This window comes from Pseudorasbora parva, chromosome 5, assembly GCF_024679245.1.
Source record: "Pseudorasbora parva isolate DD20220531a chromosome 5, ASM2467924v1, whole genome shotgun sequence".
Taxonomy (NCBI): Eukaryota; Metazoa; Chordata; class Actinopteri; order Cypriniformes; family Gobionidae; genus Pseudorasbora; species Pseudorasbora parva.
This window is the reverse complement of record NC_090176.1, coordinates 34606526-34625895: the sequence shown is the minus strand read 5'-3', so window position 1 is coordinate 34625895 and position 19370 is coordinate 34606526. Positions and strand designations below refer to the sequence as shown.

General features: G+C 38.1%; 1 protein-coding gene across 3 annotated transcripts in view; it reads right to left on the bottom strand.

The window, feature by feature from the left end:
* The window catches only part of clybl (citrate lyase beta like), a 185196-nt gene that overhangs the window by 17347 nt on the left and 148479 nt on the right, over positions 1–19370 (bottom strand). For all 3 annotated transcript variants that reach the window (XM_067443978.1, XM_067443980.1, XM_067443979.1), the window contains one exon: positions 2815–3003. In XM_067443978.1, the coding sequence (XP_067300079.1) occupies positions 2815–3003 (189 nt within the window). The remainder of the gene's footprint in view (positions 1–2814; positions 3004–19370) is intronic.

Below are 19370 nucleotides of genomic sequence, written 5' to 3'. Positions count from 1 at the left end.
CCCAAGTCCAGGAGGGTGAGGAGCACCCCGTCACCTACATCAGCCGTAAGCTGACCCCAGCCGAAACCAGGTATGCGGCGGTGGAGAAGGAAGCCCTGGCCATTAAGTGGGCGGTCCTGGAGCTCCGCTACTACCTGCTGGGACGCCGCTTCACTCTGATGACGGATCACGCCCCGCTTCAGTGGATGGCCCGCGCTAAGGACACCAACGCCAGAGTGACGCGGTGGTTCCTGGCGCTCCAGGACTTCCACTTCACAGTGGAACATCGGGCCGGGACGGCCAATTCCAACGCCGACGGACTCTCCAGGCTGTGGTCAGCTTACGCAGGTCTGTCAGGGCGCACTCCCCGCCCACCCCTATGTTCCCCAATGTATGCCACTAACTGTCATTACAGGACCAGCGCGACGCTTAGGGGGGGGGAGTGTGACAAGTCTCCCGAGCTCTCATCAGCGTCGCCCTGGCAATTGATGGAAAACACCTGCACACGATCAGCACGGGCCGGATCGTCACAGCTGCAGGCCATCAGGCCCGGGCTTAAAAGCCTCGACTCTGGGACACCAGTTTGAGCACGATCTCCATGCAGCAATACGCTAACCTGTCTCTCTCTCTCTCACCCAGACTGCAGCCTGTGACGCTCCGGCCACCTCGCCGCACCCACGTCACCGCTAGCACCAGGGCACCCGGAAGAAGGACATTCACAGCGCACCTGCACCTAAACACATCACGTCTGTCAAGTTTCACACTAATAAATCCACCCTCTGGGGGCTTTGCACCAATTCCATTGTTGCGTGATCCTTCACCCTGCCACAATATATATATATATAATGTATACACACACACACACACACACACACACACACACACACACACACACACACACACACACACACACACACACACACACACACACACACACACACACACACACACACACACACTTCAAAATAATATATTAATTTCAAGATCTAACTTTAACATGACAGTAAATTAGGTAATTCCTCTTGAAAAGAATCAAACTCAGACTCCTTTAAGTGGACCAAGAGGTGAACCAAGTGAAAAAGGACCCAGTTATCATCATGTTCACACGTCCCTGTACCTGAAAGAGGACTCGGAACCTTTTTGGTCCACTTTAGTAGGAATGTGGTCTCAGACCCCTTTGTGTTCAGACTGTTGCTTTTTGGATCTAGTTCAGTTGTGTTTGATGGCTGACCCTATTGCCTTCAACATTTGATCCTATTCTCTTAAATAGTTTGTTCCTCAGTAACCAAAATATTTATTTGTAAAGATTTTTTAATGACATTACTTAATTCAACAGCATTTGTAGCAGTTTACCTTTTTACACAAAAATATATATATTTTTGCAATACTACATATTCTTGCACTAGCTATATCACACATCCACCTTTGTAAACAACATTTTGAATTGTCTTTCTTTATTCACGTTTATTTTATTGCAGAAGGTCAGCATACAAAAATAAACAATACAAAAAAATAATAAAAGAAAGGTGCAAATTAAATACTGCTTTCCATTTTCCAGGTAAAGTATATGTATGCCTAAAAGCATCGTTTAAGTAAGAAATGGAATAATCACATGAAAAAAATAAAACTGCATATTCTTCACTGTATGACGTACTCCACTGATTCTTATATTTGGCTAATGATGCAGATGTTTACATTCACTTAAGACAAAACCACCTGTTTATGTGAAACTTGTGTTTTTGACACTTTAAAATAAATGCAGTAAGATGCTAAAGATTCCGTTTAGTACACGCGTTATGACAGCTGGCTTCTGTGCATGCACTTTAAGTGTGTTCGCTCATAACAACATTTTAAACTGGCAAGGTGCACAGCCGCGTCTCTCTCACACAGTCCAGAAGCGGTTGAAATTGCAATAAACAAGTGTAAGTTGCGAACAAATAATTTGTAGAGATTTGTCAAAAGAAGCAGCCATGATGAACAGCTGATTTGTACGGAGAAATTTGATAACAAACTACACTGGAATTGGCGAACAGAAAAATCAAGTTAGCCCAGAGCGGTTTGTGTTCAAACACTGCGTGTTTTTAGCGATCCGCACCGTAATATGAGACACCTCCTGTGATGGTCTCGGTTTGGTTTCGCTTTAAAGTGGTCTGAGATCGTTTGGAGCGTTCACATATGTGCCAAAAATCATGCGAACCGAGCTCAGACCGCTTAAATGAAAATGTAAATGTAAGTATAATTGTACAAATATAAAGCTAAATATTAAATGTGAAAAAAAAGAAAAAGAAAAACGACCAGTATTTTCTAGCAGCAGCACTATCGTTTAATCAACTAGTCAGCTAGTCTTGCACATCCCTCATAATAATTATGCCTAAAAGTTTAAAAATATTAATTAAAAACAAGGTTGAATACCCACATGAGTAATTAAGAGAGGGGATTCATTTAATGTAGAGTTTTAAAAAATGTATATATTTATTTTATTATGACTATGAATTGACATTGATGAATTACACCAGAATTGACACACCAGAATTGACTCTTTTATGGAAACTTTGATGAATAAAGGAGTGTACAGTATATTGAAAATATGTTCAGGAAATATTGACACAAATTTTGCTCTGTTGAACACACAAAGCTGCCATGGTTAAGACAAAATAAGACATGGTTTGTATGGACTACTTTTATGGTGCTTTTAAAATATTTTTTGCCTTGTCAATGTATAGTTCTAATCTATGTATCCTTTTGTATTCCACAGTAAGAGTATAAATAAGTGACATAATGCTCTTTTAGGTCAAGTGTTTGTTTAAAATGCTTAAAGAGTCATGATTCACTCACCCACTGCACCTCTCCTGTGTTTTCCACCTTTGGCAGCATGAGAGCTGTGGGCAGCACGTCCACCTGTAAAATGACCTCCATGTCAGCCTCGGCCAGGCCGCTAGACACCGAGTTCAACCGTACACACTTCTCTGTACGCCCCAGATCCAGATTGGCCAGCATCTTTGGGATGGTTTTCCGAGCTTGCTCCTGTCAAAAAAGGGGAAAATAATGAAATCTATTATGTCAAAAGCGCTTGCTTCACCACAGCAAATAATACAGAATGAAATTTCTCAATGCAGGCTGGACCACAAAATGAAAGGGTGACCCAACTGTTGCTCAGCTGGGTCAGTATTCAGAGATGTAATAAACACATAATATGATTGCAAATAAACACTGAATGATTATGTTACACAATTCAGACTAAGAACACAACCTAAAAAGTTAGGCAGGTTTTATTGTTTGCTTTTGTGTACTGGACGATGATGATTTGTGTTTACCTGATAAACGGTAGGTAATATGTCACGTACGGAAAACTACAAGCAATAAAAATGCAACATGGGAAATATCTGTTTGAACTAGCCATTGGTGCACTTGTAAAAAGATAAAGATGCATCAGTTTGGACGAGCGGATGTTATGTAAATTTATGGGGAAGTGGCGGTTGGCGCCTGGGATTACAGTGCGGAGAAAGATCTAGTGAGAGGGATCAACCTCACTCCAGCTGATCCACCAAAGGCCATAAAGTGAAAAGCCCTGCATTCAAGTCTTCCACACATACACCACAGACACGTGACCAAAGGAAGTGGAGGGAGGAAGAACCAAAGTTAAAGCCAAGTTCCAGGGCCTAACTGTGACACAGCAACACACGCCAGGAGATTCAAACCAGATGCAGCTCGAGAGAGAGACTGAATGTAGGTGGGAGGGAAAGGGCCAAAAGATGAAGTTTCAATTGGTCTGAAAGCAGCACTCCATCCAAAGGGAAATGTGGTCTCAGTTAAACAGGAGGAGGAAACAGTAGCTCAGGAGTTGTCAGGTTAGATCAGAGGAGGGATGAGAAACGCCAAAAGAAAGAGGGAGGGGAAGCGGGGTTTGCTCAGGGGTTAATTCAACTTGAATGAGGAACTCCTTGGGCTAGGTCATCTTCACACCGTCCACACAAAGAGCCACAACTAGGGTCACCTCTACTCAAAAACTGTTGAACTTTAGCCCAACCATACAGACCTAATACATTGCATAATCAATAAATTGAATAAATAATCATTAATTAATTAAATATAAGTATAATAACAACAATAAGGCATTGTTATCATCATTTGGTAACACTTTACAATAAGGTTACCCCACAAAGGGGTCTAATAATCATCCAGCTATTAGTGTGTCAAAAATAATAATAGTTTGGTTCTGCACATCAGTTACAAATCACTTAAACAAAAATATGTAATCATACATATTGGTTATAAAAAAGGCAAAGATAGCCAATCTCTAGTCTAGATCTGTAACCCCATTTTTAGTATGGACCATAAAAATGTGCCTTTTGAACTGGTAATGGATTTTTGAACACAACCGGTCTGGATTCAGACTCCCAGACTAGAGCTAAAATAACAACACTGTCAACCATTTTTATTAGAAAAAATAATGTGTATACAAGCTGTGAAGTCTTCTATATGACATTGAAGCGCCACAGATATACTAGCAAAACAGATTAAAATCAAAACACTGTCTAGACACTCGCATGTCTAAACTAACATTGTGGTCCTCAACTTACAGTTTATGTTGAGAGTTGTGGAACTGCAAACTGAACACAAAAGGGTCCTTAATAGGAAGTTATATGTACACTTAAAGCCTATAATATATTTGAAGATCATAGTGGTAATATTAGGAGGGCCGACTGATTTATGAAGCCATAACTCAGCATTCGTAAAGCTGTTCCATGGAGGATCCAGTTTGAGTCCTCCAGTATAATCCAAGACTGATCCAGTGTCTTAGACACTGCCGAACCACTGTTCTTTGTATGTCTGGTATCACGTTCACTCTTGAACAAAAACAAGAGGCTTTGAGTAACAAATCAACATCAAAAAGCACCTATATCAAGTCAAAAGACAGCACCTATATCAAGTCAAAAGAGAGTAGATAGAAATGGACCAATTCGACTGAAATAACCGCTGAATTGTGTAACACTATATCAAAACCTTCATGCCACAGGATTCTCTGCTTTTTATCACCACATTTTACTTTGAACTGATATTCCAGACAGCAAAACATTTGAATTTCTATCAAGGGCTCGCTATCTCATCTCCCCTCACAGTAAATTGTCAGAAAGAACATTCTCAAGAAGATCTCAGGCTCCTGAGGGGACCCAGCCATTCCGAGCCTGAATAAAAGTACTTTGAAAGCTGAAATGTTTTACATTAATGGAAGCCCGTCCAACTAGTTGCTTCAAAAGACCCTTCCCCAATCACCTAGCATCCCACAGAGTGACCAGGAGAATCGCAGGTTTAAGGGATCTTTGATTCCTTCCATCAAGCCCATCATTAAAGCTCAACACAGTATCATGACAGCATGTCCACAAAACACTCAAAAAACAAAGGACAGACTTTAAAGTTCGTAGATGTGGACTTCTCATTTAAAAAAAAAAAAAAAAAAGCCAGATCTTTTACATTTGTAGAAAATTTGGACTCCAACTGTGAGATGTGTCAAGAAACGGATCTGCGTTTGGATTATTCAGTGTCTAATCAAAGCGCCGGAAAAATGTGTGGTTTGTATGACATTTGAAATGTATAATGATTCTGTATACATTTGCATTATTAGACATGAGAGCAAGAAACGTGAGGGGGAGGGATTTGATACGTTTCCATTTAATGTTTCTCACTCTATTATTTTTTCATCCCAGCTTCTTGCAATCAACCATGACACTTACGATGTGTAATCTAAGCAAACAATGTCTCATGGACACTGTCTGACAGGTGACGTGCCGGGCATCTGGAGCTCTATTCCAGATGAATGACTAACAGATCCAGCATCTGATTCCGCATTTGTCCAGTTCCGCATGAGAGGGAAGCCTGTCCCTCTAGGCTCGCTGCTAGAATCTCTCAGCCTCTCGAAAACCGCCACTTCTCCTCACACTGTGAGGCTGAAGAATGATCTGTTACTACTTCAGAGCGCTGCTCAGGCAGCTCACATTTTACTGACCAGCTCTGCCAATCAAAACAGAGGGCTGTAATTTGATAATGAGAGAGGGACAATACGTGCATTTTTCTTTAAAACTCAGCATTTTGTGAGACGCTGGGCTGCTCTGGACTCCCAGCATCAAGATGATAGAGAGGTTGCGGGATTGGAGCGTTCAGATGGGACTTCAGGCCACTTCAACATCTGCGGTTCACAGTTAACTGGATACTTACTGTTCATGGGCGCTATTTACTTCTGTTCTAGAAGTACTTGAAAAGTCTGTTATCATAATCTGACTTTAAGCAACACAATCTGTGTTTGTCTGTGCCATTGAAAACTTCAACCTAAACAAATAATGCTCAATGTGCCAGCAGTGCTTTGTGATGCAGGCTGCATGTGAGAATTTATTCTGCTTCTTCTTCAGAATCTGAAGGAAAAACATCTAAGCTTGTGATGAGAGTGGGAACAGAAGATATCTGTGTCTCTGGGGAAATGACAGAGCTCAGTTTTTCTCAGGGTTTTGTACTGTATAAAATGTTTATAGGTAGCAACTCTGAGAGAATTATCTAATACTATTCAAAGATAAACAGAAAACTAAACAGAATTGCAGGGTAAAGATATCCGTAGCTTTTCAAAGCTGATTATGATTGCACTTTTTTCTAGTTGTGCTGCAATCATAACAGTAGTCCAGATAAGAAACTACACAAATATAGGGACTGAAACATTTAACATTTTTTTCGTCAACTAAATATTATATTGGTGGTGTTATTTTAAAAAAATTTATAACATTAACCCATCTCTACCTGTGCTCTGTAGATTCCAGACATGAAGGTGTTTCTTACCCAGTTTCTTCTTGCAATGACCTGCTGGAAGGCCAATTATTTGTTAGACAAAGCAAGTCGTATTTTTAAAAAGTGGCATTACATGGAGTACCTGGGGCACATGGAGTGTTGGCAGTAACGGACTTCAATTTTCTAGTCATTAGAGTAGGTCACACCTGCTGCCAGAGTCAGAGCTTTATAACAAAGTCACCTTTCCATGTCATGTGTGCCATGCAAACGTACTTATATTAAAAAGCTGGAACATTTTTACAATGTTTATCAGTTGTCTATACAATATAGCACTGATCCAACACAAACCATGAGACCGTGATCAAATCCCATTTCATCAAGAAACTAAAATTAATAATAATAATAATATTAATAAATATAGTTGCAGGCAGCAATGAAAGGGCCATGCTCAAAAAAAAGGCACAATGACTTATGCAAGCATGGCTGGGATCTTTAAAACAAATGCAGATTAATTAAATACTTTGTTGTTGTTGATTATTTAAGCCAAAATGTCAGAAAAAATTGCTTTATTCAAGCAAAAATGCGTATTCATATTCATATTTACGAAAAGAATATTCTTAAAATCATCGTAAATAACTTCTTAAAGTTAAGACAACCTCCAACCAATCTTAAATACCTAAATGTAAGATGTTTAACACATTTTTTGGGTTGTTTAAAATATTAAACATTACAACATAACATTAGCTAGCTAAATATAATATTTATAACTAATAAAGTATAAAACCAGCAAAGCTCGCACCAAACGGCAAGACAATAGCGGATGAGAAACTCCACGTAATTTAAAAATACTACTGTTACTGTGTCACAATTAGTTTTAAGACTTTTTCAGGTGAGATGTACTTGTTTAAAGATTAAATCTGTGGTTTATTTATAAAGAGAGCGCCTATTTGACAATTTTATGTTCTGTTTTTCGGAGTTGTGAGATCCAAGCGATCAGCGGGTGTTCAGCGTTTGTTAATCCCGCCGAGAGCAGCCTTCCCTCGGCCAGTCATTCTGATGCCTGCCGTGGGCTCGGAGGTCTCTGAGATATGATTCGTCTCGTGTAGCTCTAACGGCCGTTTTTTGGTACCCAAGCAACGTTCTTGATAAATGGCTAGGCTCTTATAAAATACAGATTTTACAGACACGGCACATTAAAAACACAAAATTGAGTGATTTGCTCCCATCAAGCCAGTCATGACGAAAATCGACTGAACACTTATTATGATATCTACGAGAATCTGCAGGAAGCACAAAAAGGCGGCATTGAGTTTTTTTTATTTCAGCGAGTCTTCAGTAATACATGTCAATAAAATAACATCAAATAACACCATTTAATTTCTTCTTAAGTAAAAAATGAAGATGTTCTTAAGAAAATATTTAAGAACTTAACGGGATACTTCACCGCTTTTTCATATTAAACTATGTTATTCCCTTAACTAAAACGAGTTACCTCTCTCATCTGAGCGCGTGCACTTAATCGCTCTGACGCGTGGTGTCATTCTGATAGCATTTAGCTTAGCCCACTAAGCCCAGTTCATTCACTATGGTACCAAACAAACACCTCCACGTTTCCAGTTACAGTTACACGAATAGTTGAACGACCTAGTATGGTGACATAAAATAAAACGTGGCACTTTTCTAAACGGATTAAAAAGGAGAAGTATAATGTATGGCAGAATAGCACTTCTGAGAGTACTTTGACTCAGTGCAGTAAAAAATCCCAGCTGAAACATCCATTTAAATGGGGAAAACATGGAGGTGTTTGGTCACTTCTAACTGGATCTCTGCTTGGTACCAGTGAATGAACTGGGCTTAGTGGGCAAAGCTAAATGCTATCACATCGTCACCGCGCGTCAGAGCGATTAAGTACACGCACTCAGACGTGGGAGGTATGTATCAACTTGTTTTAGTTAACGGAATAACATCATTTAATATAAAAAATAAATAAATAAAAAACGGTGAAGTATCCCTTTAAGAATTTTTTGAGAATTGCACTTAGGAACATTCTTACGAACTTCTTAGAATTTATCTTAAGAATTTTCCTAACTTCTTTCTTAAGAACATTTTGTGGATTCGAATCCTCGGAGGATATAACGTCACATCCATTCTGATTTGCTTACTGTCGAAACACTGTCAGTTTATCAAAAAGCTTTTAATAACTATTTGCCTTCATGATCTGAAGATGCGCCATGGTCTGAGAAAAAAAGCCCCAAAAGTTATTAGAATAAACATAAGTGCCACTTTGGACATTTTGTGGAGTAAGAGGAATTTAATTAGAGACTCCAAAAATTGCTCTGGTAAATGTTTAGAGTGTCCTCTATCTGTGTGCCAAATTCTATTATTTTCCCACAAATGTTTTTAAGAGCTACCATAGACTTCAAGAGTAGTAGTAGTAGTAGAGCAGGAGGAGGAGGAGGAGGAGGAGGAGGAGGAGGAAGACTAACGGATACAATAGGTGCTGTCATTTTGGTGCTTGGCCAATAATAATAAATAATACAATTAAATTGGTGATTCGGCATAAACATTGCATTTGCATTGAAAGACAAAAAAAAGGTTTACATAAGTATTAAATAACATGCTAAAAGAATTTACATTTTTAAAAGACTATAATTGAGCCTACAAAAATCTTACAAAAAAGTCTTTCATTTGTAAGGTTGTAGAAGCCGATTCCTCATGGAGCTCATCTGTAATCATGTGTAGTTATTCTGATCAGAGCACATTTATCCATTCATCGTAAATAATGCCATTACAAATCAACCGGTCTTAAACACCTCACATAAGCATTCATCATACTGGGCAACAGAGAAATCCACACAGATCAAATAGACATCACTAACACACAGAAAACACTTCACACGCATCTTATGACATATCTCAGTTACACGCATTAAGCATAACATATACGTGTCTGGTTGCATATAATGCAGCAGCTATGTTTGGCATGTATTCTCGTCCCTGGGGACAGAGTGAGGAGAGATCCTAATATGTTGTAGCTGCAAAATATGAGTGATATAATGATATATTATGGCTCATGTTGGACTACTCTGGTTCCTTCCACAGGATTCAGAGCCCCCAGATGTGTCCCTTATCTTTAAAAAGTTCAAAGCCTATACTATCATATGCACATTTCTCTGCATAGGTTCTACTGTTATCTTTTGGCAATAAATTATGGTCCATTTTTGACACTAATCTTAAGTATGGTTTATATCATATGTTTTATATCCTATTTTACCTTTTTAGAATTTTACGGCGCTTGGTCAATGTGTATTTATGCTGTATGCCAAAACATAGTTTGAATATTACCACCAAAAATCTCCAAAAATGTAAAAGTTTAAAACAACACGAGTGAGTTATTTTTTGTTACAACCCTGCCCCGTTTTTTCTTGACAATTCTAGGACAAAGACAATTTACATTTTTAACAGATTATCGATTTGTTTTTGTATTGTTCTTTTTTTATAATTAATGTTCTGACCCTATATGATTTGTTTGACATTAAATAAACAAAATTTTCTTTATTGAACCCCATCTAGACTTTGAGCCGGGTAATAACAACCTCCTTAAAGTGAACTAGAAAAACACAGGGCTCACTAAAGCCTCAAACACCAGAATCTTACCAAAACATGTACAGATGTCCAATTTATCATGTCATAATACTGAATTTACATAAAAAAATCTAAAATGATGCAAGTACCGTGATGGAAGAAATCTTTCAATCTCCTCCTCATTCATCATCTCTCTCCTTTAGTTCCAAGCAATCGGGACCACCCTACTTCATTGACCCCTTAATAAACTTTAGCCTATGACTACACAGCACACATAGCTCTTGTGAAGAAGGTATGACACACACACACACATGCCACAGGGTTGACTGGCAGGCAGTTTCTGGCAGCACACAGGCTATCAGAGTTCACTAATGCTGGGGGATCCATTTTCTTGGTAAACGCCTCAGATCGCTGTTTGTTTCTCTTGGCAGCAGAGCGCCCTGTGTTCCTCTGCTGCACTCTTTGATGAGAACCCTCTCTTCTTAAAGGAATAGTTCATCCAAAAATGAGCACACTGTTATTATTTTCTCAACCTCATATCACTCCAAACCTGCATGATATTCTTTCTTCTTTTTTTTCTTGGAACACAAAAAGAGAAGTTTAGCAGAATGTATAAGCAACTCTTTTTCATTCAATAAAAGTGCGTGGGGATGGGACTGGGACTGAGACTGAGACTGAGACTGGTGACCAGCAACCTCCCAGCTCAAATGAAGAGGGCCTAAATATTAGTGCTGGGTAAAAATGATAGATTTTTTTTTTTTTTTTAATCGGTTTTCATTCTTACGAACCTTTTCAGGTTTACGATTACGAATCGATTCTTAAATCCCAAGAATTGATAGGTCTATCCTGTTTTCAGTAACTTCTAATTGATCTCATTTTATTAGTTTCATCCTTCTAGTGTAGAATGAGTAAAGCTGATTGTTTTTACTGTGACAAACAATTTTAAAAGTAACATTTTAGGCCGCTTTACCTCAGTGGTCTAACAGCACTCGTCAATGTTAAAATGATTGAGATGGCCAATCAAATCAAAGTAGGTGGGTCTGTCACTGTCACCATCCATTGTCACAACGGAACAAGAGTTTGTGGAAAGATGTAAGTAGATTAGACAACTGTTTTATGATAGAAATGTACAGCTACCGACAGTAATAGACTATCGAGTGATGCTAACAAACTACTTAACCTTTTAAGAAATATCGCTATGATTAATGTAATTCATAAAATGTGACAAGGCAAAAAATGTTTTATATTTTTTACATGTTATGCATACGAATAAGAGGGAGTTCGTGCACATTTCAAAATAAAATCTTATTTGGAAATAGTTTAAATTGATTACTTCATTAGCCAACAACAATTAACACCTATAACTTATTTTACCATTCTTATTTATTTATTCCCTTAAATTATTCAATTTCTTTATTATTATTATTAGCAGCATAAAAGTGAAACTCCGTCTATGCCTCCCATCCAATAAATCGCAATAGCCTTGATGCTTTGTTATCTTTGATATAAAACTGTCTCAAATTACAAATTACGTCCAATTTATTACGAAATTCGAAAAATAAATGCTGATTTGCCGCTGTTTAATATGGCGTGACAGATAGCGCCTAATTTCAAGAGAAATAAATGTGAATGAACATCAGAAGGAATGTTGAAAGATACAGTACTGACATCCGTATCACGTCTCATGTAATCCATGTCACGTAACATCACATTTCCCTCAGAAAAAACTAATTCAGTAATATAAACTTGTTAGTGAGCTAGAAAAATTAACTCTAGAGTGAAGCATTTTGATAAATATATGCATCACATTACATATTCATTATAATTTATAATGTTCTTCAATATTTTATGCATATTTGAGTAAATCATTATGACAGCCACCATTTAAATGTTTATTTTCAAAAACACGAACTGGAGTAGAAATGAAATTATGTAATTGCAAAGTTAGCATTATAACTAAAAAATAAAAAACATTTATAATAATAATCCTTAAAAAAATAAATACATCCTTAAGTGTAATTTAAGTTTGTACACAAATAAGTACTTTGTTAATTATAATGTGTCATTCTTACAGTGTATTTATTTAAGTACATACAGGGTTGGTTGCATGTAATTATGCATAATTTACTATTATTACTAAGTACACGTATAATATGTGACAAGGACACTGTAAAATAAAGTGTTACCATAAATGAACCTTTAATATTATAGTTGCATAGTACTAATTAACCCATGTATAGGTTACAGCATTAGTTGAGAGATTTATCGAATTGATTCGAAATTGAATGCTTGTGAATAGAAATCGAATCGGGAAATTTGTGTCAATACCCAGCCCTACTAAATCTTAATCTTTAGCAGTATCTGTAAAATGTGGACTTCACTAACGCTCACTAAATCTACACATCACTACACTATTGCAATGCATTGTGGCACTCCCTCTTTGAACTGACCCACTGAGAGTGTGGCAGAAGAAATCTGAGATAACTTCAAAATACCGGCATTGCATTTTAAGCTTCTAGATCAGATAACAGTTGGTTGCATAGATTATGGTAAATTGGAGATTTTGACAGGAAGCCAAAGTATTACACTTTCAAATAAGCTCAAGCTGTAATCCAAGACTACAATAGTTTTTTTTGAGCCAGTCCTGACAAACAGAAAATGCATACTGTACTTGTAAACGTACATTTTAGTCATAACTGACATATAAACTACCGATTGCATATGCTAATGATATAAGCTATGTGAGACTTTTCCTTTCCCCAAATCAGTTGATCTACTGCCACCACCAGGGCTGACAAAGAAAAGACCAAACACCACAACATAAACAGACACATGACAGTCTGCTGTGATACAGTCAAAACATTTGAGCTTTTAGTTTCACAGACATTCAGTCAGTAACTTTGTTTTCTCGACATTCTTTTGGGCTTGATTTACACTACAATTTAAAGGTTTGGGGTCGGTGCAATTTTAAAGTATTTTCTGCTCATAAATAATGCATTTATTTGATCAAAAATACAGTAGAAATTGTAATATATTATTAAAATTTTAAATACAGTTTTCTACTTTAATTTATTTTAAAATGTAATTTATACCCGTGATGCCAAAGCTGAATTATCAGCATCATTATGCTAGTCTTCAGTGTCACATGATCATTCAGAAATCATCTAATATGGATATTTACTGCTCAAGAATTTTTTTTTTCATATTATGAACAGTGAAAATAGTTGCTTAATATTTATGTGGAAACACATACTTTTGGTTTAGGGATCTTTGATTAATAGAAATTTAAAAATAATAGCATTTATTTGAAACAGATTTGAAACTTTGTAAGATTAAAATTACATTTACTGTCACTTTTTATCAAAATGTGCCCTTGCTGAATTAAAGTTTTTTTTTTTTTTTTTTAAAGGTGCCCTAGAATGATTTGAAACAATATGTTAAATTGTTCTCTGATATCTGAGGGTATGTGGCTTATTTAAGGGGAAACAGTTTTACAGGTCCATTTACAACCCTATAAATTGTCCCTAGGATGTAATGCTTTGTTTTTGCCTTATTTGGAAGAGTCATGAATATTAATGTTGAGCTCTGCTCTGATTGGCTCATTTCAGCAGCTCACAGCAGTTCAGTTAAGCGGCTCCTGAGTCCTGACCGTCCTGACAGAACACAGACCGACTAAATGAAACTTTAAAGCTATACACTGTGTGATATTTTCCCCCATCTAGCGGTGTAAAGGTATATGACCGTCCAGTGAATAATAGTTTCTGTTCCTCTCAATTCTGATTTCGTTTCAACTACTACGGTGGCCAATTTAGTCCAAGATTAACATGGCAATCCCCCTCTTCACATTCGACACGGTGCCATCGAGTGTTAAAACGCGAAAGGCGAAGCTTGAATTTATGGGTATGTCCCTCTTTGGCTAATGTACTTTCAAGATGGAGGGGCAACATGGCGACCGGCATTCGAACCCCTCACCCGTATGTATTTCAATGGCATATTTTAAACTTATGAGAATACTTTATTACTTGAAAGAAGTAAATATACATTAATGAGCAAATATATTTTTGAAAGAACTAAGTGTTTTTAGCTAAGAATAAACTGAAAAAGTTACACCGTGTAGCTTTAAGCAAAACATCTCAAATGGAGATTGATAAAATGCAGCTTACTTGTTTATTTGGGGTTTTCAGATCATCCGCAAGAGAGAAAGAGCTCGCATTCGTGCGGTTGCCAGATTTCAGTAATTAAATCCCCCAAACAAAGCTTTTCTGTGAAAATAAACCCGTATACACTCCGGTTTATACCTAAACATGTCCAATCTGGCAACCATATGCACGCATGCTCTCTCTCGCGCACAGACGATCTGAAAACACCAATAAGCAAGTAAGCTATATTTTATCAATCTCCATTTGTTCTGCTTAAAGTGTGTTATTCAGCCTACATTTTAGACTTGTCTTTTTTCGTCAACGATATTGCATGTTTATATAACGTTAGTCACAATGTAGGCTAACGTTACACAGTGACTGTGATGTAGCCTAATCTGAAATACAAATAGGCAAAAACATAGGAAACACCATACTTCAGTTCTCAAAAATATAAATATATAACTTATATTTTTACAAAATGAGAATGATTGAGTTACAAAATGATTGAGTCAAATGACTATCGTTTTAACTTATATGATGGAAAAGGTGACGTTTGCTAGAAGGATCGAGTGAACGATCTAAGCAAAGTATCTACGGTTGTATTTTGTGATACAAAATAATATTAACCTTTGTCATTAGACACACTATTTAGTTTTGTATGGTATTTGGTGTTTCCTGTTGTTACTGTACTAGCATCTTGCGTTATCTAGACAATGCTGTCTCTCTAAGAAACTTTCAATTTAATCAGAAATTGTTTAAACAGTCAATAAGTGGATAACATCGCTACTTACTGCTTGCAGGAATATAGTTGGCACTTTCTTCAGTTTAAGATGCTGAGTGAAGCTTGCTTGAAATGGGCCGAACAAACGAACGATCTTGAATTAAATTGTTGTGGTATCGGATTATAAACATCAACCATGACTGTTGACATTCTTTATCTGTGGGAAGGATATGTAAAGTCCTCAGGTCTCCTGAACAGCCTGAAACATGAAGCGTGTCCATGCGAGCAGCTTGTTTTGATGATTCGCTCAATTTCCGCCTGACATGAACATGTTCGGATAGATGGAAATGTTGGGGCGTGCATATAAATGATCCCCAATGCGTGCATCACTGTTGGGTTTATGTTGACAAGCACTTTTTTTCCCGAGGAGTTTTGGATTCACAAGATTTACATAAGAAGGAGGAGGCAATGGTGTTTGAGACTCACAGTATGTGATGTCCATGTACTGAACTCAAATTATTTCACTATGGCAAGGTTAATTTAATTTTTCATTCTAGGGCACCTTTAAATACAAAAATAAATAAAAAGAACCAAAACTTTGAATGGTAGCCAATTTTTTAAGGCAGCGACTCTTTACATCAAGTGCAAATAGCGAGAGATGCTATTTACACCAAGTGCAAATAGCGATAGACGATTAGTGTAAATAGCAACTAGGTTAAGGTAACATTAGGGGTGATCCCCAATAGTCAAAAATTTGATGTGTCGATATGCGGAGCAAGTTTCGACCGCCGATCTCTTCGCAGGTGTTATGATCGTGTCCGGTGTGCGCCCCCCTTTAAGGTGCTTTCAAATGCTTTAAAATGTAATGAGAAAACGTTTTACGAATGTTTATCCATCACATTACCTTTTATTTAAACCTAAATATGAAAGCCATTGTCAGTTTGTCTGTCAGTTGGCAGGCAGTTTTTATCACTTTATTAAAAAGTTGTTGCTGTGTGCAGTGTGTAAAGGAAAAGAAAAATAGTTTTACCCTCCTGCTGACTAGTGTTGTGCCCCTCCCAACCCATTCACACACACACAGATGATTCGACTATCAGTCGACTATAGAGAGATTCGAGAATTCTCGTCGATCGAACCAAGATTCTTAAGCCTTACGCTTTACTGACTACACCACCGAAGACATTAAAATACGCGTGTCTTTTTTTAACATTTTGTTTGGACCAATTAGGCATTGCTAGGTGGAGCTAGTGTGCATAGCACTTGCCAACAATGCACGCTATATGCACTTCGTCAAATAAATCCTACTCAAATTAAAATTATAATGACATAACAGGTTACACATTGAAAATGATATTTTCAAATTGTATTACCCCATCAAATCACTCCAGTGTGTTACTTTTTGGTAGAAGCTTGTTAGAGCCATCTATTCTTCAAATGTAGCTTGACTATCATTTGAAACCAAAAAAACTTAATATTTAAAGCAGCTTCCTCAACACTGATCTAGACATCAAGACATCTAGACGTCATTTTCAAAAACATCAAAATCTGAACCAAATAGCACACATCTCCATCACACTAAGCCGAACCAGCAAACCTGTTGCTTAGCAAGCTTTCACACTTGTGCTGCTGACTAAAGAAAAGGTGTAGAGAAGTGACGAGAAAGTAAGAGCAAGGGAGGGCAAATCAGAGGGAGAGAAAGGTAAAAAAAACAAAAAACAGCAGGGATAACTGTCATGATTCCAAGCATCAGCCGGCACCACCCACAGGTGCCTGCATCAGATAATACAAGGGCCGATGTCACTGACACTGCACCTCAGAAAAGCAACAAGGACGCACACACACATACAAACATACAGACAGCCATCACAGCTCGCGTGTGCCCGTAAGCAGGGGATTTATTCTCTACATACGGTGCCGGGTGGTTTGAGGGAGCTCGGAGCTGATCACAGAGGATCCGAAAACAACATCCGTCCACTTTCACACTTCAGTGGAAGAGGTGGCCCCTCCCGGCAGGGCTGCGTAGTCTTGCCATCTGGAGAATAAATCGAGTGTGAAGTACAGTATAGTTTGGGACCAAGCTCCGTGGCGGCAGCTCAGCAGTCAGTTCATTAGTTCCAAACTTCCAGGGATTGGAGCTGGGAGGGGGGCAGTGCGGAGCGAAGCTGCCGCAGAGAGAAAGGGGAGGCGAGCAGGGAAGGAGAGGGGGGAAAAGAAGCCGTTGAGTGGAATGCCCCAAACTGAGCGGCAGTCTATAGGGCATCTCTGCCACAAAACACACAAATAAACAAACTCGCCCCCGGAGCGAAAAAAGACAGGTGTAGCCATCAGCCCCTGCCTGAGGGAGAAAAGGACAACTTCCGACCCCTCCTTATCAGTAAGGAGAGATATATTTACATACTAAGTGTGTTCTAGTGTGTGCAGAGGTGTAGCCATCATTTCAGAAGTGAGGACAGAAATGTCAGGTGTAATATTTTTTTGTCTAATTGACAGGTTTTGATTTTTCTTATCTCTTGCTTTCAACTCAAACACACAGCAGAAGAATAACCAATATTTGAAGATCTATACTAATATTTCCTTTATTTTCCTAATGATTGTGTGATTGGGTTTATGTACGTACTAGAAACACTTGTGCATTTAGCCATCATGGATTTTATACAATGCAAAAAAATGTAATAGCATGTTTTTAAAGCCACTCTATGGAAAAGTGTACTTTATTGTTATGAAAATATCCCAAGAAGGGTAGGTGTTGTGGTAAACACAACTATGATGTTTGTGGTACACAGTGAAAAAAATGATAAAATAAATCAAACCATCAAATTAAAACCAACACACATTTTCCACAACTTTCAGCCTGGGAAATCATCCTCATCCATCAATGTACACAACATGCATGCTATGTGTTGTGATTCTACTACAGCTCAACAGTGTCTTTATAAAATGACAGCAAAAAGAATATGATAAAAAGATTAAATGACTTCTAAATGTTCCAACATCTAGTGAGGGGCCTCGAGGCCTACTAAGGAATCCCATAAGGGATTATTTCAGAGTGCTCTACATAGACAGCAAATCTGGCATGCAAGTGCTCTGCATGGAAGACTCAAATGACAATACCAGAGTTTGATGTAATAGCTAACAGCACAATATTCTATAAAAAGCATAAAATACATTTGGTAAAAATTAATCCCGAAAAATGTTGAGTGTTGAATGAAAAGCTATTTTATGGTGATATTCAATAAATAATTAATTGAGTATGAAACTTGTACTTCAAAGGTTAAATTTAACATTAAAGGGGGGGGGTGAAACACTCAGTTTCAGTCAATCTCATGTCAATCTTGAGTACCTATAGAGTAGTATTGCATCCTTCATATCTCCGAAAAGTCTTTAGTTTTATTATATTTATAAAAGAAATATAGGCTGTACAGAGTCTTTCCGGAAAAAAACGAAGTGCCTGGAGGCGTATCGAGTGGGCGGAGCTAAAGAATGACGAGCACGCAAAGCGGTGACGTCCTCAAGCGTGGAGAAACCCATGGCTATCACAGCTAATAGATATATGATCCAGAATCATTCGGAGGCTGAAATAAATTGAACAGGAGAAACAGCAACAGCAAGACGTCCATCTCTGTGGTATGTACTGTATTTAGTGGCCTGTCAACATTTGTGTGTCTTTACTCGCAGTTTATGAGGACATGATTCGGTTTATGGACTATTGTATGCGACTTAACCTTAGCAGTAGCAAGCAAAACGGTTTTGCACGTCAGACTAGTGAAACGTTATACAGAGAACAACAATGGAGTCCGTTAGCGCATTTGAACGCGATCGAACGCGATCGTGTCGTTTACTGATGTTTACTCACGCAACGATAGCCAACAGCATAGACATTTGAAGCAGTTTTACTCACCGGCTGCTTCCAAAGCAGGACCGAACCTTTATCGCTGGGACTGCTCCGTCAAAAACACACTACTTTGGTATGATTTGGTGAAGTCCTGTGACAGCAGTGACGTGGAAATCCACTTTGCGACGCAACTGAAGCGATGTTGTGAAGCTTCCCGTCATTTCTGCGTTCAAATCGGTTCAAATGCAGCGCTGCCTTCCCGGAATGCTGTGCTGAAGCGTTGAAGTCGCTTGATGTCACTCATAGGAATAAAGTGGAGCGCGGTGATAGAAGTGTTCACGGA